At 45.7% G+C, this 23,910-nt stretch overlaps 1 protein-coding gene across 1 annotated transcript; it reads right to left on the bottom strand.

The window, feature by feature from the left end:
• PATL2 (PAT1 homolog 2) lies at positions 1–21,922 on the bottom strand. The gene is made up of 19 exons (XM_058156069.1): positions 21,721–21,922; positions 20,866–20,977; positions 18,926–19,254; positions 17,397–17,465; positions 14,617–14,682; positions 12,834–12,980; positions 12,499–12,585; positions 10,859–10,989; positions 10,695–10,772; positions 9,515–9,656; positions 7,568–7,685; positions 7,388–7,485; positions 6,791–6,835; positions 6,555–6,703; positions 4,972–5,131; positions 3,697–3,837; positions 2,392–2,489; positions 2,096–2,298; positions 1–359 (listed from the first exon to the last, which is right to left on the bottom strand). The coding sequence occupies exons 1-18, from the start codon at positions 21,757–21,759 to the stop codon at positions 2,145–2,147; spliced, it is 2,163 nt and encodes a 720-aa protein (XP_058012052.1). The 5' UTR covers positions 21,760–21,922; the 3' UTR covers positions 1–359; positions 2,096–2,144.
• Between the last annotated feature and the right edge of the window lie 1,988 nt (positions 21,923–23,910).

Raw genomic sequence — 23,910 nt, forward strand, 5'->3', positions numbered from 1 at the left:
ATATATTTTAAGTGCTATAGATACAGAAGACAATAAAAAAAAAGTTGTCTCCTCATCAGAAGTCCCAAATGCTCACTTGTACAGGCGGTGTCTGCTTACACAAGGCTGAGCATGTTGGTGTGGCGTGGTCTCTAGTGGCAGCACTAGATATTTACAATTGGCACAGAGTATTACAAAACAACAACAACACACAACAAAAAAAACAAACCAAAATCTGTGTTGTTAAATTAAGGATCCAGTTCTGGAACACTTTCTATATGTCGCTAATAGAATCTGACGGTTTGAGTCCCTGGTCCAAATACTCATGGGCAGGAACCAGCAAAAGTTCCAGGTTTTGTAGCTGCGCGTGAAGGCATCTCCTGTAAAACAAAGGCAATCCTTAAGATTTTCCCTGGCATTTCTGCATAACTGCAGCCACTTTCTCGGTGCATTATTTGCAAAAAAACCCCAAAAAAACGGTTTTTTAACTAGTTCGGCTCCCGAGTTACAGCAGTTTATTTCATAATTATCCTTGCCTAGAAATATTGTCCGAGATGTTCACGGGAAAAGGGCTTCTGTGTGGTTCCTAGAAAATTACGGTTGCATGAGTCACTTAAGAATCAAACAAGGAAGACTTGGGGAGTTTTTCCTTTTAAGGCTGGCAACTGACCAACTGCTGGCTAGCTAACATTTACACCCTTTCTAGCAACGGAGAAGTGAGCTCTGACAGATGGCAGCGCAAGCAAAGTCGCTTAAAAGGAAACTCCCGAACAAGTATCATGTTCCTGCTGCTTGTTTTGGCAGGATTCTATCAGAACTGCATCTCCTGAAATCCTGTTTTTCAATAATTAAACACCTTCTTCCTTGGCTGGGCAGGAAACAAACAAGCAAACAAAACAGGCTTAAGTCTAATCTCATACTGATGGCTCTTTTCTTTTCTTTTCTTTTTTCTTGGAGTTGGTGTTCATTCCTTAACTCTGCCTGGACAAGTCCCTGCAGTTTGCTTGGTGTGGTTTTTCAAAAGTGGTCTGCCATTCATTCCCCAGGGGTGAAATGCTCCCGGTTCGGACTGGATCGGCCGATCCTGTAGTGATGGCAGCAGGTGGTTCGGAGACCCAGTAGCAAAAATCCCTGCCCCTCCCCTTCCCCCTGCCCATGCCCACCCAATCGCCTGGTCGCCACTTCTTTTAAAAAATGCTTTTAAAAGGTTAAAAAAAGAGGCTCTGATGATTACAGCTGAGCTGCGTGATGTCAGAGCCTTTTTTTAAGTTTTAAAAGCATTTTTTTTACAATCCCTCCCTCCCTCTCTTTCTGTATCTCTCTCTGTTTCTCTCTCTCCCCCTCTCTGTATCTCTCTGTCTCTGCCCTGGCTGCTTCTCCATCCCCCCCCCCCGCTGTCTCCCTTACCTTCTCAGGCCAGGCAAGGAGTGACTGGGAGGGGAGGGTGAGGGGCGGGGCTAGCCAGTGGTGGAATCACCTGACAGAGGGCCCAAAGAGCTGCATGCGGCTCTGGAGCCGCGGGTTGCTGACCCTTGCCCTATGTTGTGCCTCGTCCGCTTTCCCCGCAGCCGGGGCCTTCTTATCTGCTTCCGAACGCTGAGGAATGTCCTAGCATGCCTCCCGGCCCCAGCCCTGGCTCCATGCCCAGACAGGCTGAGGAAGAAGAAGCGCCTCCAGCCCCCAGCTCTGGCTCCATGCCCAGGCAAACGGAGCAACTAGACCCCTCCCCCTCCCCTACAGCATGTGAGCCTGAGGAAGGTCAATTACCAACAGCTGCAGACTGGAGTGACCCTCGCTTCAGGAGAATTGATAAGCGGCGGCAACAGAAGGAAGGGAGGGGCAGGCCTGGATAAGTGCTGAGTCATGGAGCCACACCCCATGGCCTATATAAAGGATCTGCTTTCTGGCATTTTCTGAGTCAGGCAAAGTCTACCTTATCTTGCTGAAATCACTTTCTGGTCTCCTGCCTGCCTTGAGAACTTTGCTAGGACTTTGGCAGAGCTGCAGAGGCACGCCTGATTCGGATTTCCCTGACCCGGCCGTCAGCGGAGGAGTGGGACACGACACCCTACAGCTTTTATCTACCGCTGCCCTGCCATATATGTTGAGCCCTTACAGATGTACGTGCCTTTATATGACCCACTCCTTTAAACCATGGATAATCCTCAGTCCATCTGGACATCCAAGCGGTTCACAATGTCTTTGTCCACATAGCGGCAGAAGAGGAAGAGAAGGTTGCTAGGAAGGTGAAGTGGTTCCACCATGGAAGTTTTGGGAATCTGAGAGAGCTCTCTTGCAACAAGTAGTACCAAGTCCACCCTGTGGAGAATGACAACAGAGCAACCGTAGGCAACCCAGCATTGATCAAACCCACCAGACCAGCATCATTCGGCTCACCAGATGGTTCCTCACCATTTTTCCAAGTCTTTGCTATCAGGCTTTGGGGATGTATCCGAAGAGAAGCATCTCTCACCATGGCTTAAGAGCAGGTACAGCAGCGAGATGGCAAACTTGTGGAAGGAGGGTGGGAAGATTAGAAACCCGCTGAGAAAACACCTGGATTCAACTGAAATCACTATCAATGATGGGAAAAGTTTGAATGACATACAACCTAGATCAGGGGCGTCAAACTTAAGGCCCGTAGTGTTGTGCCTCATCCTCCCTCCTCTCCTCAGCCAGGCCCCTCCCGTCTCCACCCGGGCCTGTTATCAGACTCCGAGTCTGATAATGAAGGTGAACGGCCTGTCATGCCTCCAGCCCCCGGCCCTGGCCCCATGCCCGGAGAGGATGTCAGGAGTGAACAGACAAGCCCGATAAACTTCACTCCTACAGCGTGTGAGCAGGAAGCCAGCCACGTGCTGGAATTACTGACAGCAGATCCAGCTGAAGAGAATTCAAAGTGGGAGGATCCTCGCTTCCGGAGATCTGAGAGGCGACGCCAGCAGAAGGAGGGGTGGGGCAGGCCTGGATAAATGCTGAGTCATGGAGCCACACCCCACAGCCTATATAAAGGACCTGCTTTTGGCATTCCAACCTTGAGTCAAGCAAAGTTTCATCTAGTTTGCTGATATCGGACTCTATTGCTGAAGTCACAACTTGGACTCCTGCCTGCCGTGATAAACCTCGAAGGAATTTGGCAAGCTGCAGGGGCTTCATTGCCACGTTTGATATGGACTTTCTTGACCCGGTTGTCGGAGGGGGAGTGAGACACGACACGTAGGCTGCATCTGGCCCATGGGGTGCTTAGATCTGACCCGCAGGGCTGCCCTGGAAACAGAGAAGGAGCAGCCCGCAGTGCCTCTGCCAGCGAAAATGGAGCTCGGGAGGGCCACACGCGGCTCTTCCAAGCTCTGTTTTCAGCTGCGATGGCCTACTCCAGCACTCTGCCAGTGAAAACGGAGCTCAGGAGGAGCGCGTGTGTTTTCACTGGCAAGTGCGAGGAGGCCATGACAGCCGAAAACGGAGCTCGGGAGGGGCGTGCGCAAGCTCTGTTTTTGCTGGCAGAGTGATAGCAAAACAAATCCTGGCCCTACCCACCCCAGCCACGCCTACCCCGGCCACACCTCCCCAGCCCGCCCACCCATCCCCGAGGTCAAACACAACCCTGATGCGGCCCTCCATGAAATCGAGTTTGACATCCCTGACCTGAATGGTACTTGCTAAGAAAAATCCTCAGTCCAAGATGGATTCCGCTCCGAAATTTGTGCACTCCCGTACCTTATTGCTAAAGACCAAAGCGAGGGACTGCTTGACAGAATCAGGCTGCAACTGGGTGAGTTCCTGGAGGACATCCATCAACTCTCTAAATGTCAACTGTCGAATGGTGTCACAGAGAGGATTGTAGAGGACAGAGAGGGTCTGCCGGAGTCAAAAGGGCAAAGAGGAAGAAGAGCAAAGTGACACAACATTAGATCAAACCCAAGTCTTCCATTCTGCGAGAAATTATCGCATCCAATCCACAGACCAGAGATACTGGAATCCAATCAACCGTTGTTATCTAAGCTGAGTTCACCCACGGGATTAAACCACAATGTTGCTTGTTTTGGCCCAGCATCCTAAATGGACCACTCCTGCGATGCGTTATTCAGGTTTATCACTTCGTATGTTTAGTGAGGTTAGCCAGTTGTAGTTTATTCAACAAATCATGGCTAAACCAACTAAGGCATATACAGGGGTGAAATGCTCCTGGTTCGGACCGGATCGCCCGATCCTGTAGCAATGGTGGTGGGTGGTTTTTTTTACAACCTCTTCAGCCAAAGAGGTTGTAAAAAAAAATGCTTTTAAAAGGCTCTGGCGATCCCAGCTGAGTTGCCTGATTGTCAGAGGCTTTTTTTTTCTTTTAAAGGCAAAAAAAAATGCTTTTAAAAGAAACGAAAAGCCTCTGCCGAAGAGGTTGTAGAAAAAATGTTTTTAAAAGTAAAAAAAAAATGCTTTTAAAAGGCTCTGGCGATCCCAGCTGAGTTGCCTGATTGTCAGAGGCTTTTTTTTTTCTTTTAAAGGCAAAAAAAAAATGCTTTTAAAAGAAACGAAAAGCCTCTGCCGAAGAGGTTGTAGAAAAAATGTTTTTAAAAGTAAAAAAAAAAAAAGTTGGCCACGCCCAGTCACATTACTCCCACCAAACCACGCCCACAAAATTGGTAGTAACAAATTTTATTTATTTATTTATATATATATACACACACACACACACACCCACACACCCACATACACACACCCTTTTTTAGCAATATTGACCCGTTGAACCACAAAACAAATTCAGATTGTAACCCACCCCATAGAAGAAGCTTGGGACCTCAACTCAGACTGAGTTCGTCCATTTGTCCAATTTTTTTCTGAAGACCTTGGCCCAGAAGAAGTCAAGCCATTCTAAGAACCATTCGTGGGGTTCTTAGAAATGCAAAACGTTTGCTTTGCATGCAAAAAATTCCCCCATGCATGAATCTCCAAACATCTGGATAATGGCTAAAGGAGAACTAGGGTGAGAACAGGTACCTCCTCCAGCAAGTCCTTCTTGATAAGCACTGCTAGGTGTTGCACAATGGTGACAAGAGTCGTCTTGGCTTGCTCCAGGGACAGATGTGGCAGAAGCCGGGCCACTAACCGCTTCCCTTTTCCTACCAGTAGAATCTGTAGAAATTCCTCTTTTACCTCTCTGAAAGCAAAAAAATAAAAATAAAAAATAATAATCAGGAAATCAAAGCAAAGATTTTGTGAGGAGTGAGAAAAACCACACTCCAAAGCACTCGATAGTATAGTGATAGAAATGTCCCGGAATGTCCTAGAAATTATCCAGAATCACTTGAATGGTGTGGTGGCCCAGGGGTGGAGCTCTCGCCTCACAATCAGGAGGGCTGTGAGTTCGATCCTAGGTGGAGGCAGATATTTTTCTCTCTGGGCGCACTGTGAGACTATATCTGCTGAATAAAACTCAGGAAGGGCATCCGGCCAGTAAACACTCAGCTCCATTCAGCTGCCCAGACTCCACCCTGCAAGGGATGATGTTAAAAGAGGATGATCCAGAATCACTCTTGATAAGAACAACAATTCCCAGTCAATGGGTAGAGAATGGCCTTCTCAAAATAGAAAGCAGAGGGTCATAGAACAGGGAGGATGTGAACAAGAGTTCCGGATGATTTGGAAAATGTTAGGGTTACAAGAATCTTCCTTTAGCACAAGGGGTCCCAAACTCCCGGTCTGTGGCATGGGCCGCCCAAACAAGTGAAGCCCCATCCGCGGGAGGCAGGCAGCACACAAAACAACAACCTTCTCTGGTCCTCAGAAAAATCTTTCCCCACAGAACCGGTCCCTGGTGCCCAAAAGATCGGGGGCTGCTGCTTTAGCAGGAAAGCAGAAAGAGAGATAGATAGATAACTGCTGGCACATTAGAGAAAGCAGCTAAAATGATATCATGCATGAATTCATGCAGACACAAAGACGTTGTAAAAGTGCCTTCCTGTGTTGTGGTCCGCCAGCGGCCTGCGGACCTGGCAGCAGAGTCGGACAGTGAGGAGGTTGGGGAGGAATATGGGCCAGTCCTGGAGCCTGGGGAAGGCTCAGACCAGGGCTCTGCGTCAGAGGCAGAGAAAGGGCCATCTGGGAGTGCTGCCTCCGGAGTCTCCAGAGTCAGATCTCAGCGAGGCAGAGGAACAGGGGGACCCTGTTCCCAGTGTGCGCATGTGCAGAGCTGCCAGAAGATAAGAACGGTTAAAACAAAAGGGACGACTCGGGAGTAGGGCTTGGAGACAATTGGCCCCTCCCATAAGATTTAAAAGAGGAGCAAAGGCACTTGGGCCTTTGCAGGAAGCAACACTGTTCATTCTGAAGCTCTGTCTGATTCTGTGTGGCTTTGCCAATGAGGTCTTTGGCAGCGTGTCAAGGGAGATAAAGACGGGTGACGATCAGCCTTATCCCGAAGGACTCTTTACAACTATTTGGGACTCATCGGTGAATGAACAGAATTCACAGCTGTTGCAATAAAAGAGGTTTTTGGGACTACTCGTGGGTTTTACTGACTCAGGAAGCCTAGGTCAGAACATCCTGTTACCATTATTGCTAGTCATTTGTCTTGGACTCACCCTTCCCCAGAACGCTCTTCAATTCTCAGTGCTTGATAGGTGCGCTCTATCACATGGAGGAGTTTCTCACGTAGCTGGGGTTGCATCTCTTCTGGGGCCTGATCCAGTTTCCGCTGAACGTCCTCCATCTCCAGAAGCAGAAGGTACATCTGTTTTCCACAGCATAGAAACATCAGCCAGAACTTTAAATCTACCCAACTGGTTAAAACGGTACAACGTAAGAAAGAGCAACTTACTTTCTCAATCTGGTACAGGACTTGTAGCCGTTGATTTCCCACCGCCTTGGCAAATAAAGAGGGGAAACAAAAACATTTGAGTCGCTAGAAAGAGAAACTATCTGCGCCACGTTCTAACAAGTCTGCAGGCCCCTTCCCGCAGAATTGGGAACCGCAGAATTATCTAGACGAGTTGCAGAAAGTGGAGCGATTAAACGACCTGCTATGTTCCTCCGACATGCAGGACAAACTTTGATTTGGCAACAGCAATATACCACTTAGACTTGTATACCGCTTTTCAGCCCTCTCTTAAGCAGTTTACAGAATCAGCATATTTGCCCCCAACAGTTTGGGTTCTCATTTTACGCACTTCGGAAGGATGGAAGGCTGAGTCAATCCTGAGCCTGGTGAGAATCGAACTGCCTAATTCCAGGCAGCCGGCAGTCAGCAGAGGTAGCCTGCAGTACTGCACTCTGACCACTGCGCCAGCGTGGCTCACAACATGCTTAAGACGCATGTACCTTATTTCCAACGATCTCTTTTCCCCAAAATATATAAAGAAAGGCTCCTGATGCTGCCATTCAGATAAGAGCATGGGTGAAACGATCGGGCACCTACCTGTTCCAGCGAGAAATGGTGCACGGCATCGATAGCCCTGCGGGGACTGTAGCACGTAGACATGGCTACCTGTCCTAAGGATCCTGGAATCCGCACTACTGGCAGAGGAAGTCACTGTCAGGAGATACTTGTGCATTTCCATGCCTTAAGAAACCCCCTCCGCCCTTGCACTGGACTTACCAGATTCATAGGTCTCCACTCTTTGGATATATGGGGTGACTAGCTTAGGGAACTCTGGTTTACTCCCTGCCAGGAGTCCTTTCTCGGCTTGTTTGTGCTCCAGCTTGCGATAATACTCCTGAGGACAAGATAAGACAATTAGTCAAAGGAGGACAAGCCTACAGTACATAAATTAGGGTTGTCTTTAGAGCAGTAGGTGGGTCAGTGGCTAAGGCGCTGAGCTTGTCGATCAAAAGGTTGGCAGTTCAGCGGTTCGAATCCCTAGTGCTGCGTAACGGGGTGAGCTCCCGTTCCTTGTCCCAGCTTCTGCCAACCTAGCTGTTCGAAAGCACGTAAACAATGCAAGTAGAAAAATAGGGACCACCTTTTTTCGGGCTCGCTCCTGCCTTGCTTTGCTTCGGCTGCAATCAATTGCATCAGCTAGCAACTGAATCTGCCTGCCTGCAATCTATCTCATCGGTGAGCAACTCAATCTGCCTGCCTTTTCCTTTGAATTGGGTAAGTAAGGGGGGGGGAAGCTTTAAAAAAAAAGCTAATTGGGTTTTTTTTAAAGAGTTTTTTTTTTAGATATAGCAATTAACTTTAAATTGCTACGTCTAAATTTAAAAGGAAGTTTTAAATTTAATTTTTATCTTAAAAATATAAATAAAATAAAATAATAAAATATTTGTGCAGCTTTCTGAGATTTGGTGTGTTTCTGTAGTGTTTCACCCTAACTACACAAACACAAAATCTCACAAAACTGTATGTGGTATTTTGTGTGTGTGTGTGTGTGTGTCTGTTGTGGTGTGTTGTGTTGTGTATGTGTAAAGTGTGAAAGTTGGTTTTTGGGCTTTTTGTGGCCGTGTGAGGTTCCTACCTGTTGCAGGAGCCATTTTGGGTGAAGTGCAGCTGCTTTTACATTGTATGCGAGTCAGTTGTGTTGTGTTGTGTGTGTGTAAAGTGTGAAAGTTGGTTTTTGGTACCTCTTGTTGTTTTGTGTACTTTGTTTACTGTTTTTATTATTTATTGTTATTGGCCATGCCCACCCAGTCATCTGACCACCAAGCCACACCCACCAATTAAGCCACGCCCACAGAACTGGTAGGGAAAACTTTTAGATTTCACCCGATATATTTACATGTTGTATGTTATGTGTTTGTCATATTGCGTCATAATAAAATATTAAACAATTTGAAAATAATAATAATATTCATAACATTAATAATGAGCACATAATAATACCAGCAGTATTTGCTCATCCATGTTGGTGAACCTTCCTTATGTAATTAATCATTGTCTTATGCTTTTAAATTTCCAACTTCTGTTTGTTTTTTTAATTTACATTTATATCCCGCCCTTCTCCGAAGACTCAGGGCGGCTGTAAGGCAATAGTCTCATTCTATTTGTATATTTACAAAGTCAACTTATTGCCCCCCCCAACAATCTGGGTCCTCATTTTACCTACCTTATAAAGGATGGAAGGCTGAGTCAACCTTGGGCCTGGTGGGACTAGAACCTGCAGTAATTGCAGGCAGCTGTGTTTTAATAACAGGCTACCTTACAGCCTGAGCCACCACGGCTCAGTTTCTGCTAGTTAACCATTGATCAATGGTTAACTAGCAGATCCCATGTTAAAAAGTATTCTTCCTTCTCCTTAACTTCGAGTGTTAAACAGCAATGTTCTTAAGGGGTCCGCTGGGAGGGAAGAGAGGTAGAGACAAGCAACTATTACTTTACACAGTCCCCAAAAGACCCCTCTGCTTTGGGAGATGCCTAACTTCTCATGCATTCCTTGACTTCCTTCTCCTCGGTTCCTCCTTTAATAGCATCGCTTCCAAAGGAACGAGAATGGGCCTACGACTACAAGCAATCCATTGTGATGCTCATCCCACATCCCGCCACTCCACGGATTCTCCCTGCCCAGCCCACAGTTTGAGACCGATTCCACCTATTTCCTGCACTCACCTGGTAATAATAATCATCCCGCTGAGGGTTTTCGCTCTGCAGCTGTAACATCTGGACCTTTATCACCCAATCTTTTTCAATCGGAGTCATGAGAGCAGAGAAAGGATCCACTTCTGGTTGCTTGGAGTCCACAGAGGGAAGTCTTGAAGGCAAGCAGGAACATGATCTATGACAGGGGTCTCCAACCTTGGTCCCTTTAAGACTTGTGGACTTCAACCCCCAGAGTTCCTCAGCCAGCTTTGCTGGCTGAGGGACTCTGGGAGTTGAAGTCCACAAGTCTTAAAGGGACCAAGGTTGGAGACCCCTGATCTACGAGATATATTTTGAAATCTTCTAACCCTACTGGTCCAAGAAGTCAACTTCACCCAAGAAAAAGATCCTCATTTTACTTTTAACTCTCTGGGGAAGATTTTGAAGGAACGCTGAAATCATCTGGACCAATAAGCCATAAACGGAAGGTCAGTAGCCAATTTAAGTCTAAATTTTATTTCGAAGGCCTTACCTTAAATCTGGGATTTGTCTAACCAGATGGGAGTTAGCGTCTGGGACCAGTACACTAGGCCACACAACCCTTCATGTATAAGACACCGAAGCAAGGGTAGGAAATCTGGGGACAACCCAGCGGTAAAGTTATCTCATGCCCAGCAATTCACCCCTGGTGGGAAAACATTTGGGAAAAAGCATCTCAAGGAGATTTCCCCATTAAAAACCTCAGGATAAATGAGGCTGCAAATTCATATTACCATTGGCAAGATTCTGTCTTTAGCCCAGAGCAGCATTAATGATATTTTATTGCAATCTGTCTGGATACGGCTCTGATGCTGGGAAAGGTAGAAGAAGAATAGAATAGAATAAATTTTTTTATTGGCCAAGTGTGATTGGAAACACAAGGAATTTGTCTTGGTGCATATGCTCTCAGTGTATGTACATAAAAGAAAAGATATGTTCATCAACAAAAAGATGGGTGGACTTGTTTATAGCAATGATGATGCACCATTGGAACATCTGAAGGACCAGATTTGTCAAGGAGAAAGTCAACCCGGTTGACTTGATGACACATAACCATCATTGCAATCTGAATAAGCGTTATTTCTTTGCTCTCGCGGTTACACGGGATCTCACAACTCGAGTCAACCACCTTGGCTTTGTTTTCCCCTTTCTATTTTCTCTACCCTATTACCTCGCTTCTTGTCCTCGCTGTCTTTGGGTCAGAAATCTCTGATGCAAGGGATGCAATTGGGTCATTGCGCTGGGCAAGCTACAAAAACGGAAGACAAACGAGAGCAGTCAATCCCAACTCTCTTCCAGGGGAAAACCAAAGAGTTGTCCGAATCCTTGTTTTACCTGATCTTCTGTTGGCTGCCACTCAGTGGGCTGAAGGGTGGTGTTTCGGGGGTGTGCGTCAAAGCCCATGTTGGGCTGCTGGCATTGGAAAAGAATGGTTGGAACGGAGGTGGAGAAGCATATCCTGACATCTGGAGAGGGAACACAGTGTGGGTTAGAAGACCCCCAACTGCTTTGGCCCAGTGGTGAAATTCAAACTCTGGGGCCAGCCAGAGGTGGTATTTGCCGGTTCTCCGAACTACTCAAAATTTCCACTACCGGTTCTCCAGAACCTGTCAGAACCTGCTGGATTTCACCCCTGCTTTGGCCGTTATGTTCTTCATCAGATGCAACAGGTGAAAGATCAGCGTGACCCAAGGAGCAATCAGCAGTCTGAAATCTCTTTAAAGATGTTGAGACTTTGGGAAAAGTGCAGAGAAGAGCAACAAAGATGATTAGGGGACTGGAGGCTAAAACATACAAAGAACGGTTGCTGGAATTGGGTATCTCCAGTTAGATGAAAAGAAGGACTAGGGGAGACATGATAGCAATGATACCAATATTTGAGGGGCTGCCCACAAAGAGGGGGTCAAATCTATTTTCCAAAACACCTGAAAGCAGGACAAGAAGCAAGAGGTGGAAATCCATTAAGGAGAGAGGCAACCTGGAAGTAAGGAGAAATTTCCTGACAGTGAGAACAATTAATCAGCCTGCCTCTGGAACATACATGTGCTCCAACACTGGAGATTTTAAAGAAGAGATTAGATAGCCACCTGTCTGAAATGGTATAGGATTTCCTGCTTGAGCAGGGGTTGGACTAGAAGACCTCCGAGGTCCCTTCCAACTTGAGTGTTATTCTATTCTGAGACCTCTTGTATAGCTCACTTAACAAAGAAGGGCTGGCTAAGGCCAGCTTCTTGGCTGCTACTCCAAACCAGAGTAATAGAAACCCCTCTTCCAGCTGAGTACAGGTACAACTGCTAGTACAGCTTTTATAGATTATACATTTTGGTCACTGTACTACAAAAAAAATGTTGAGACTTTGGAGAAGTTCAGAAAAGAGCAACTGAGATGATCCAAAGCCTGGAGACTAAAACATATGAAGAACGGCTGAAGGATTTGGGTCTGGCTAGTCTAAAGAAAAGAAGAATTAGGGGAGACATGATAGCAGTATTCCAGGATTTGAGGGGGCTTCCACAAAGAAGAGGGGGGACAAATTATTCTCCAAAGCACCAGAGGGCAGGACAAGAAACAATGGTTGGAAACCAATCAGAGAGAGGCAACCTGGAATTAAGGAGAAACTTCCTAACAGGGAGGACAATTCAGCTTGCCTCCAGAAATTGTAGGCGCTCCATTACTGGATGTTTTTAAGAAGGGTCTAGACAGTCACTTATGTGAAATATTATAGGTTCTCCTGCTTGAGCAGGGGGCTGAACTAGAAGACCTCCAAGGTCTCTTCTCTTCTCTTCTCTTCTCTTTTCTCTTCTCTTCTATTCACAGCTGTAATGGAGCTTGTCATCACACTCATAACTCATGACAGCTGTAAAACTGTTCATGCTGGCCGGGGAATTCTGGGAATTGAAATCCACACCCCCTCCCAGTTGCCAAGACTGAGACTCTCCGTCCCAAAGGTACAATATTCAAATTGCACAGCACATCACCTGACTAAGGCCAAACGGACGATGTATCCTGCGGGGTGGAGTGAACGGATAAGGCGATCTTAAGGAAGGTGACATCGCTGGAGGTTGCTGCAAGACAGGAAGATGACCAGGCAGTGAAAATCATCAAAATTGAAAAGTACAAACATACATACAACTCAACCATATTATAAAATGCATATTAAAACTGGAATCCCGAACTCTTGGGAGATCTCGACACCAACTCAAGTCAACGGTTTTATTATTCAGAAAGATGCCGTGAGGTTCCTTGCTAGAGTGTGGCGCTTCTGCAGAATTGAAAAGTTAAGCCAATCTGGAATTCAAGAGACTTCTCTTACTTGACGCATGAAACGCTGGGGAGTGGCATTCAGAGTCTGCCCACAGAAAGGCGAGCAGTGCACATCAGGGGAATCGAGGTAGCTGGTCGGCACCGGTGAAGTCAAGAAATCTAGATCGGCACGGGATCGAGAGATCCTTTCTAGAGCCTGAAGGACAAGAAGTAACGGTCAACCCCGGATTGCAATTCGCTGGGGTTACGGAGATGGGGGTGCTGAAAGGAGGTGGTAGAGGACTGTCCCTGTCCTAATATTCCTTTTTAATTACTCTTTTCATGAATCCAAATTATGTTTACAAATTATGTTATCTTATATGGTTTGACAAATAAATAAAATAAATAAAAAGTTAACATCGAAGGACTGTCACAATGCAGATAAAAAGAACCACGCAAAGCCTCTGGTGGCTCAGACTGGTAAGACAGTCTGTTATTAACAGCAGCTACTTGCAATTACTGCAGGTTCAAGTCCCACCAGGCCCAAGGTTGACTCAGCCTTCCATCCTTTATAAAATGAGGACCCAGATTGTTGGGGGCAATAAGTTGACTTTATATATAATATACAAAAGGATGAAGACTATTGTTTGACATAGTGTAAGCCGCCCTGAGTCTTCGGAGAAGGGCGGGATATAAATGCAAATAAAAAAAAAAAGTTGCACGATTGGGCATCTTGACTTCTTTTGACCACGTCCTCTGGACACCTCCCTTGGAGACACGACTGCAGGGCAGTTCACTCACTGTTCTTAAAACTCCGTATTACTGAATTTAGGGGTAAGCATTTGTCTTCTGCTCTAAAGCGGGTTTTCAGACCTCAACCTTCATCGTTTAAACCCCAATTCAGTTGGAAGTGAAAGGAGGAAAGAGGAAGGAGCTGAAGATAATTTGGGCCCCTCCCTTTTAGGCCCAAATTATCAACCATCCTGATTATAAAATAGTAAGAGCAAAAGGTGTTGGGAGTAAAATATAATCTGGAGTGTCCTCCAGTGGCAGAAGGGTGAAAAACTTTTTTTAAAATTAATTTTTATTGAATTTAAAAAAACAAAAAAACAAAAACAGTGGACTTTGCTCCACGTCTCTGGTTTTTAACATCTATGTCAAATCTAATTTACTATGTCATATGTTCTCAGTTTATATATTGGTTTACATATCTCCTAATTCCATTTATATCAAGTATATGCCATGTTATTACTACTATTACAAATCTATACATGTTTAATATAACTATTCTATCCTCATAATTACAATATACAATATACATTGATACATACATTTCCAGACACTCCTTATTCCAAGGGTGAAGAACTTTTATGGAAGATAAAAATAGGCTACCAGAATGCCATGTTTGAACTGATTAATCTAGAATTTTGTTTAATTAAGGCAAATGGGTCCAATCTCTGAATTCCTTCTTCCTCCCTTCCTTTCCTTTCCTTCTTTCCTTTCCTCTCCTCTCCTCCCCTTCCCAAGATGTCCTCATTTTGAAAATAAAAGCCCCCTCCCCCAAAATCTGAGTAGCTTCAAATACTTCTAGGTGCATTCAAGCCACAGCAGACCAGGTTCACACATGACTTAACGTCACTGGGTGGTTTCTTTTTGACTTGCTATGCTGGGTGAATCCAGCCCGCCGCAGTTTGAAAACCCTGCCTTATGGCTGGCTCAGTGTTGGATCCCCGCAACGCACCCTGGTTCAGGGTAATTAGTTGTAGTAGCTGAGCTTCATCAAAACGGGTAGATGGCAAAGCCAGGCCTAAGCCAAACGGTTTTGCTTTCAGGGTGCAGAGAAAGAGAGGTACCTGTATCATAGATAACGACGGGCCCCTCCTCAGACTTGGACTCCACATACAACACTTCGAATGGGGCTGAAGAGGAGGGGGGAAAATAGAGGCCAAGGTGAGAAAAGAGACAAAACGACGGCAAGAAATTGGTCTGGTTAAGGCATTCAAGTCTGCTTCTATTGCCCATTTGTTACCAATTCAGAGAGACAGTAGTTCGGTTTAACGGTTAAGGCAAGAAAGCAGCCGATGGTGAGTTCTAGTTCCACCTTACTCATGAAAACTAGGTGGGTGACCTTGGGCCAATCACCAGGAGACGGTGAGTTCTAGTTCCACCTTACTCATGAAAACTAGGTGGGTAACCTTGGGCCAATCACCAGGAGACGGTGAATTCTAATTCCACCTCATGAAAACTAGGTGGGCGACCTTGGGCCAATCACCAGGAGACGGTGAGTTCTAGTTCCACCTTACTCATGAAAACTAGGTGGGTGACCTTGGGCCAATCACCAGGAGACGGTGAGTTCTAGTTCCACCTCACTCATGAAAACTAGGTGGATGACTTTGGGCCAATCACCAGGAGACGGTGAGTTCTAGTTCCACCTCACTCATGAAAACTAGGTGGGTGACCTTGGGCCAATCACCAGGAGACGGTGAGTTCTAGTTCCACCTCACTCATGAAAACTAGGTGGGTGACCTTGGGCCAATCACCAGGAGACGGTGAGTTCTAGTTCCACCTTACTCATGAAAACTAGGTGGGTGACCTTGGGCCAATCATCAGGAGATGGTGAGTTCTAGTTCCACCTCACTCATGAAAACTAGGTGGATGACTTTGGGCCAATCACCAGGAGACGGTGAATTCTAGTTCCACCTTACTCATGAAAACTAGGTGGGCGACCTTGGGCCAGCCCCTCTTTTCTCCCTCAGCCCCAACCCACCTCACAAGGTAGTGGTTGTGGGGAAAACAGGAGGAAGAAGCTGTGTTGAGACATACTTGCTGCCTTAAGCTATTTGTAAAAATAATTAAAAGGCAGGATACAAATAAATAAATAAATAAATAAAACTTTGCTTCCTGGAAATTAATGATGCATTCAGAAGGCCCCGGTTTTGTCAACCTTGGCAATTTTGAAGACATATGAAGATATTTTCAACCGGGAGGGGGGAATGCAGGAAGAGAGCGTTTGTTGATTATTCCAGAACAGGGGTCTCCAACCTTGGCAACTTTTAAGACTTGTGGACTTCAACTCCCAGAATTCCTCAGCCAGCTTTGGGAGTTGAAGTCCACAAGTCTTAAAAGTTGTTTTTGTTTTTGTTTACATTTATACCCCGCCCTTCTCCGAAGACTCAGGGCGGCTTACAGTGTATAAGGCAATAGTCTCATTCTATTTGTATATTTACAAAGTCAACTTATTGCCCCCCCCAACAATCTGGGTCCTCATTTTACCTACCTTATAAAGGATGGAAGGCTGAGTCAACCTTGGGCCGGGCTTGAACCTGCAGTAATTGCAGGCTGCTGTGTTTTAATAACAGGCTGTACCAGCCTGAGCTATCCGGTTGCCAAGGTTGGAGACCCCTGCTCCAGAATACCTCACCCCAAGGGATGAGCTCCCTCTTCTGGCCTTCCAAAAGAGTACAGATAGTCCTCGACTTACAACAGTTCATTTAGCGACGGTTCAAAGTTATAAACGGCACTGAAAAAAGTGACTTCTGACCATTTTTCACTCCGACAATCATTACAGCATCCCCCACGGTCACTCGACCAAACTTCAGACAATTGGCCACTGACTCGTATTTATGACGAAGGTGGCAATGTTTCCCAGGGTCACGTGATCCCCTATGGCGACCTTCTGACAAGCCAGAGTCAGATTTAACAGTCGCTGCGATTCGCTTAACAGCGGTGGCAAGAAAGGTCGTAAAAAGGGGGGGGGCAAAACTCACTTAACAAATGTCTCACTCAGCAACAGCTCAATTCTGGTTGTAAGTCGAGGACTACCTGTATTAAAAACCTGGCTCCGACGATTGGCACATGGGTCGAAGAGCGATGGGAGATCCTGGGGTTAGCTGGTAACGTGTGTTGTGCCTCGTCCGCTTTCCCCGCAGCCGGGGCCTTCTTATCTGCTTCCGAACACGGAGGAATGTCCTAGCATGCCTCCCGGCCCCAGCCCTGGCTCCATGCCCAGACAGGCTGAGGAAGAAGAAGCGCCTCCAGCCCCCAGCCCTGGCTCCATGCCCAGGCAAACGGAGCAACTAGACCCCTCCCCCTCCCCCACAGCATGTGAGCCTGAGGAAGGTCAATTACCAACAGCTGCAGACTGGAGTGACCCTGCGTCAGAAGAATTGATAGGCGGTGGCGTCAGAAGGAAGGGAGGGGCAGGCCTGGATAAGTGCTGAGTCATGGAGCCACACCCCATGGCCTATATAAAGGACCTGCTTTCTGGCATTCTCTGAGTCAGGCAAAGTCTAAACATATCTTGCTGAAGTCACTTTCTGGTCTCCTGCCTGCCTTGAGAACTTTGCTAGGACTTTGGCAGAGCTGCAGAGGCACGCCTGATTCGGATTTCCCTGACCCGGCCGTCAGCGGAGGAGTGGGACACGACAACGTGAAGACGCTCCCTCCTCTTTTTAAAATTTGCAATATCTTAATTCTGACTTGGTCCGCAGCTCAATATTTTTCCCACGGATGGATCTGTTCAACAGCAACCCCTTCCTGTAAAATCCTGCCTCCGTCCTTTTTTTTTTTAATTTCTTCCAACAATACACATTTATCCGGAAGGGGAGTGGAAGAGGAAACTAAACCGACTTACCAAATAATCGGGAGAAAAACCTGAAAGATGGTTGGCCACTTTGCTTTCGAGAACAGCGGAATCTTCTTTCTGCAAAGAGGAAAAAGGGGATCCGAAGAAAGAAAATCACAAAAACCCCACCGAGAGGATGCGGGATGCCCTAAATACAAAATGAGCACTTACAAAACTAATGTTATTTTTTCAGGGGCATTATCAGCATTACAAAATATCGGTTAATGGATTTCCTTTTTGGCTATGAATTTAAAATCAAAGCATGGACATTCCCCCCCCCTATATATGTAATCCCCCTTTGGCAGAGGTGGGTTTCAGCAGGTTCTGACCAGTTCTGGAGAAACTGGTAGCAGAAATTTTGAGTAGTTCGGAGAACCGGTAGTAAAAATTCTGACTGGCCCCGCCCCCATCTATTCTCTGCCTCCCAAGTCCCAGCTGATCGAGAGGAAATGGGGATTTTGTAATAACCTCCCCCTGGAGTGGGGAGGGAATGCAGATTTTACAGTATCCTTCCCCTGCCACACCCACCAAGCCACGCCCACCAAGCCACACCCACAGAACCGTTAGTAAAAAAATTTGAAACCCATCACTGCCCTTTGGTCAATTACAAAATTATAATTTGAAGTCAGATATGGTGGTGGATATTTTTATTTAACATGTACCACACCTTTGTTTTATCTTTTTTTATAAATAACCCAAGGTGACGAATATACGTAATGACCCTTCCTCTTCCTATTTTCTCCGTAACAATTACCCCAGAGGTGGCCTTCGCATAATTTAACAACCGGTTCGCCCCAGCACTGAAAATACGAGACTGTGCAGGGCCTTTTGCCCATATGTTTTGCTCACACGCGGCTTTAAAAAAATGCAGCTAAATAGGACGGTATAACTACCGGTTCGCCTGAACTGGTACGAACCGGCTGAATCCCACCTGATTTATTACCCTATGGGGTAAGTTGGGCTGAGACATTGTGAATGGCCCCAAAGTCACCCAGCTAGCGTTTGTGCCTAAGGTGGGACTAGAATTCACAGACTCCTGGTTTCTAGCCTTCACCAGTAGACCAACGTGGACTCTACTAGTGGACTCTACTGTCTTCACCAAGGTGGACCAAGAGAATTAAGTTTTACTCAGTGATTTACAGCCTGTCCACCTTCTCTCGACTTAATCTACTTCACATGGAGATCCCTGGGCATATCGCTGCCAGGTCCTGAGAGAAGATGGGTTCTAGATGAAAGGAGAACCAAAACTTGAAGTCTTCTCCCATTGCTTAGAGCAGGGGTCTCCAACCTTGGCAACTCTAAGACTTGTGGACTTCAACTCTGGTTTATTAAAGCTAAAGTTGTCAAGGTTGGAGACCCCTGGCTTAGAGGACCCTTAGAGGCTGCACTGTTAAGATAAGCAACTCAAATCTAGTGTGCCTTCAATGGATCATCCCTTCTTTCATAGCCAGGTGGTCTACCACCCATTCTTGCAATCTTGTAGCTCATCTCCATTTTGAGAGCACCTGTCAAAGGAAGCCCCCCAGGGTTCCCCTCACCTCCAGCAGAAGATGACTGCGTACAGCACTCATGATAGCCGGATCGTCCAAGTCATGCAGTTCTCCTGCATTCTTACTTGTAGGCACCTTTACATGGCCGGTCACCTCTTCTTCTTCTTCTTCTTCTTCTACCTCCATGGTGCCATAAGCAAACCGGAGCTGAGACTTTTGGGGAAGACCTCCATCTTCTTCTACCATCGGTTCCATGTCTGAAGTTCCGGTCTCCTCTTCTCCTCCAGCATCGGCCACTTCCCGTTCCCCGGGGTCAACTGAAGCCACTTTCTGAGATTCCTTTGCCAAGGCCTTTGCCCTGTGGTCTTCAGGGTAGGCTTGCAAACCAAGAGAACAAACATCTAGGTCAGGGGTCTGCAAACTTGGCTCTTTTAAGACGGGTGGACTTCAACTCGCTGAGGAACTCGGAGAGTTAGTCCACCCGTCTTAAAAGAGCCAAGTTTGCAGACCTCTGATCTAGGTCAATATAGAAACACCCTAACGCTAAAGGGGAGGTCTGTAACTGAAGGGCAATTCTTACATTCTCAATCTAAGTAAGATTTGACACGATAAAGTCCTGGGTTCAAGCCATCTTATTTTCTGTGCTCCTTGCAACGTACTAATTAATTTCAGGATTTGGTGGATGTTACTTTAGTTGTTGAAGGAGCAAAAGAGGTGGAAGACTATCCTCCTTATATACTTGATGGTCTCAACAGAGAATAGAATAGAATACAATAGAATAGAATAGAATACAATAGAATAGAACAGAATAGAATTTTATTTATTTTTATTTAGAATTTTTTTTATTGGCCAAGTGTGATTGGACACACAAGGAATTTGTCTTGGTTTATATGCTCTCATTGTAGATAAAAGAAAAGATGCCTTCATCAAGGTACAACACTTAATGATAGTCATAGGGTACAAATTTAACACTTAATGATGCAACACTTAATTAGTCATAGGGTACAAATAAGCAATCAGGAAACAATCAGGACCCTCTTGTAAAGAATACTTCGAAAGAATATAATTTAATCACAATACTTTACTGATTAAATTAATATAAAAGTAGCATCCATACATTAGGTTTGGTTTATTCTGAGCCTTTGCAGACTGCAAACCTAGGCAAGTCACTTATATGCTGGTTTAATACGGTGCACAATTCTAAGAAGGTTGCTTAGCTTAGTAACTAGGTTAAGTGTGCTGGTGAACTATTTAACTTGGAAGGAGTCATTTTCAACTTTTCAGATATACTTGTAAATTGGCCAACATGTCCAGTGGAATAGAGCAAACACTTCTATGAAACTCAATTGTTATCAGTCATGTTTTCATTATATTTATACAGGTATATTCCTATACAGGTAATTAATAGCCTGACTAGGTGGCTCAGTGGCTAAGACGCTGAGCTTGTCGATCAGAAAGGTTGGCAGTTCGGCAGTTTGAATCCCTAGTACAGGTCTCCTGCATGAGCAGGGGATTGGACTAGATGACCTCCAAGGTCCCTTCCCACTCTTACAGATGTTTAACATCTTTGATGGATGTTCCCTTCCTAAATAACAAATCTGGTGCAGAATTTCATTGTAAGTGGAAATCATTCTTGCATAACACTATATGTAGGTTTTGTATCACAATCCAAGATTTGGGTTTTCCCTTCACAAAACTATATTTCAACTTGACCTATAATGTTCAGTATTAACTATACTGCTTATTGCTAGTTATTTTCTATGATTGTGTATTCATCCTCCAGTGCCATAGGGATAATTATCTATGCCTTTTTAAGACTGTGTTTTTATATTTTTATCTCTTCTTTATACTTTATATTCTTTTAAAGAAAAAAAGGAAAGAAAATTCAATTACGAAAGCTTTGGTTCACTTTTGTCCTGCTATACTATTTCATTACAAGCTCTTTACTCCAACCAGAGGCCAGGATTTGCTCTTCCAGTAGCTTTTACCTGAAGTGAACATTAAGTTAATATACAGATCAATTTCATCCTCTTCCGTTGCTTTGTCAATCACCGGTTCTTCCTCCGTGTCCTCCTCCATCATGAAATAATCCTCTAGGATCTGATTTAAACAAACAAACAAGAAAATGGAACCTCATATATTTAAATTCCTACTTGGAAAATAGGGGATTTTGACCAAAACTCAATCTGGGCTAGTTCAAGAAAGTTTAAACTCATAGTTCTTTTTACAAGTCTCTTTTTATTTCAGCCAGAAATAGTGTTTTGTACTGAGCCAGCATCACCGCTGAGTTACTACTACCTGTACCTACACTAGCGTTATTTCAATTCCTCTCCAAAGGTAAAACAGCCAATATTCTCCTCCCCCACCTTTTAAAATTCAAGCCCTAGTCTCTTTGCTGAGAAAGGATAAACCAGTCTTGTTTGTACGGTCTCCAACAGCCACGAGGAGGAGTAATTCACGTTTACGAGGGCGGGAGGCGAAGGAGAAAAGGAGGAGGAACAACTCCCGGGCGTTAAGAGAACTGCTTCGCTCCGGGCGGAGCATCCTCGGCACTACGCGCTCCGGAATCCAGGAGTAAAGTCTTACTACTCCCGACTGCAGGGACGCAGCTCCTCCGGAGAAATGTACTACTCTACCGTTACTACTCGAGTGTAGTACTTAAATTGCCGAAGCAAAGCACGCCAAGGAGTTCGTAGCTTCCCCGAAAAGAAAACCAAAGGATGCAACAGGATTGCAACGGGACTCCCGACACGCCGGTTTGGGAAGGCGCGCCGCGAAAGGCGAGGAGGGGCGCTTCTCCAACCGGCTCTAGCATCCAAGCCTCCGCAGTGCCGGGTGCTTACCACGTCCGGCGCCCCCGCGACTTCGCCTCCTTCGGCCATGGAGCCCTCGTAGCGCCTTCGCCCGGCAGCGGTCCCTCCCTGCGGCCATGCCGGCTCTTTTAAAGGGCCTTTTCGGGGGCGGGGCAGCCGGTGAAAAAAAAAATGCACCTCCCCCTTAAGGGGCTCAGCCACGGGGGGTCTGGATCCCGCGTGGCTCCGACGTACCTGGTTAGGTGGTTTGCCAGCCCCTCCGGAGGGTGTAACTTCGAACCAGATCCCGCGAAGCAGCTGGTCTGAATTCAATAAAGGAGAATAGTTGTAGCTCAAGGTTGAACTGTGGGATGCTTGGTGTTCTCTGAGCTTGGTGGTTTTCTGGCTGACGTTTCATGACCCAACTAGGTAACATCATCAGTGTTAGAAGGGAGTGGGGTTTGCAATGTGGAGGAGGAGGAGGAGGAGGAGGAGGAGGACTGCGGGATCCTTGGTGCTCTCTGAGCTTGGTGGTTTTCTTGCAGATGTTTCATGACCCAACTAGCCAATGACATCAGTGCTAGAAGGGAGAAGGAGATGGGATAAGAAGGAGGAGGAGGAGGAGGAGGAAGAAGTGGAGAAGGATTCTGGGGTCCTTGATGCTCTCCCAGCTTGGTGGTTTTCTTGCAGATGTTTCATGCCCCAAAGTAGGTAACATCATCAGTGCTAGAAGGGAGTGGGGTTTGTGGTGTAGAAGAGGAAAAGGAGGAGGAGGAGGGCAATTGTGGGATCCTTGGTGCTCTCTGAGCTTGGTGGTTTTCTTGCAGACGTTTCATGACCCAACTAGGTAACATCATCAGTGCTAGAAGGGAGTGGGGTTTGCAATGTGGAGGAGAAGGAGGAGGAGGAGGAGGAGGACTGTGGGGTCCTTGGTGTGCTCTGAGCTTGCTTGTTTTCTGGCAGACCTTTCATAACCCAACTAGATAACCATCAGTGGAAGAAGGGCTAGCAGAAACCCCACTCCGTTCGAGCACTGATGATGTTACCTGGTTAGGGGCCGTGAAACATCTGCAAGAAAGCAACCAAGCGCAAGGAGCACCAAGGACCCCTGATTGAGTTCAACTGAATTGAATTGAACCCGAGTGTAATCCACTGTGGGGAAAACGGGTTGTGCGAAGGCGGTTTTTATGGCATGAGCAAGTCTGTGCTTCAGTCTGGTTTTATTTTTTATTTATTTATTTATTTTGTCACATCATCATATAAAAAGATTATATAGTATATAAACATATATATGAGTAAATATTGGGAGGTATAAGCATCTATATATATATAGGAAGAAGAAAAGAAAAACAATAGGACAGGAACGGTAGGCACATTTGTGCGCTTATGCACGCCCCTTATGGTCCTCTTAGGAATGGGGTGAGGTCAATAGTAGAAAGTTTTTGGTTAAAGCTTTTAGGATTATGGGAAGAGACCACAGAGTCAGGTAAAGTATTCCAAGCACTGATGATTCTGTTACAGAAGTCATATTTTCTGCAATCTAGATTAAAGCGGTTAACATTAAGTTTAAATCTGTTGGTTGCTCTTGTATTATTGCAGTTAAAGCTGAAGTAGTCTTTAACAGGAAGGACATTACAATAGATGATTCTATGAGTTAAACTTAGGTCTTGTCGAAGGCGACGGAGTTCCAAGTTTTCTAAGCCTAGGATTTCAAGTCTGGTGGGATAAGGTATTTTGTTGTTTTCAGAGGAATGGAGAACTCTTCTTGTAAAATATTTCTGGACTCGTTCAATTGTATTGACGTCAGAGATGTGGTGAGGGTTCCAAACAGGCGAGCTGTATTCTAGAATTGGTCTAGCAAATGTTTTGTATGCTCTTGTTAGTAGTGTAGTGTTTTTGGAAAAGAAGCTAAGTCTGTGGCTGTCAGCCTCGCCATGCTGGCTGGGGATGATGGGAACTACACTCCTTGCTCTTTTGGAAAGTCCATATGGGAAAAACCACTGTCGTTTTCAAGGATGATTTCTCTTCTCTGTGATAAGGAGTGTTTTCTTGAGTTGGGGGCTTTGTTCATTAAACTTCCATTGACTTTCCATTCTAAGCCCTTGCTGTATTCACACAAACCTTCAACCTGAATTGGTGAAACGTAGCTAAATCCATTCCCGCAACAGACTTGCTTGGTTTTAACTTCAGATTGGGGTGTTTTTTTTCATGGGTTGTTATCCAATGCAGATCCAATTCTCT

Source organism: Ahaetulla prasina, chromosome 13 (genome assembly GCF_028640845.1).
Source record: "Ahaetulla prasina isolate Xishuangbanna chromosome 13, ASM2864084v1, whole genome shotgun sequence".
Classification (NCBI taxonomy): Eukaryota; Metazoa; Chordata; class Lepidosauria; order Squamata; family Colubridae; genus Ahaetulla; species Ahaetulla prasina.

Excerpts from the sequence above, each read along its gene's own strand:
- PATL2 (XM_058156069.1), bottom strand. The coding sequence starts at position 21,759 with ATGGCCGAAGGAGGCGAAGTCGCGGGGGCGCCGGACGTG. Across the intron at positions 10,990-12,498 it reads GTCCGTTTGGCCTTAGTCAG|ATGTCAGGATATGCTTCTCC; the intron begins GTGATGTGCTGT and ends TTCCCTCTCCAG. Across the intron at positions 3,838-4,971 it reads AGAAGGACTTGCTGGAGGAG|ACCCTCTCTGTCCTCTACAA; the intron begins GTACCTGTTCTC and ends TGACTCCGGCAG.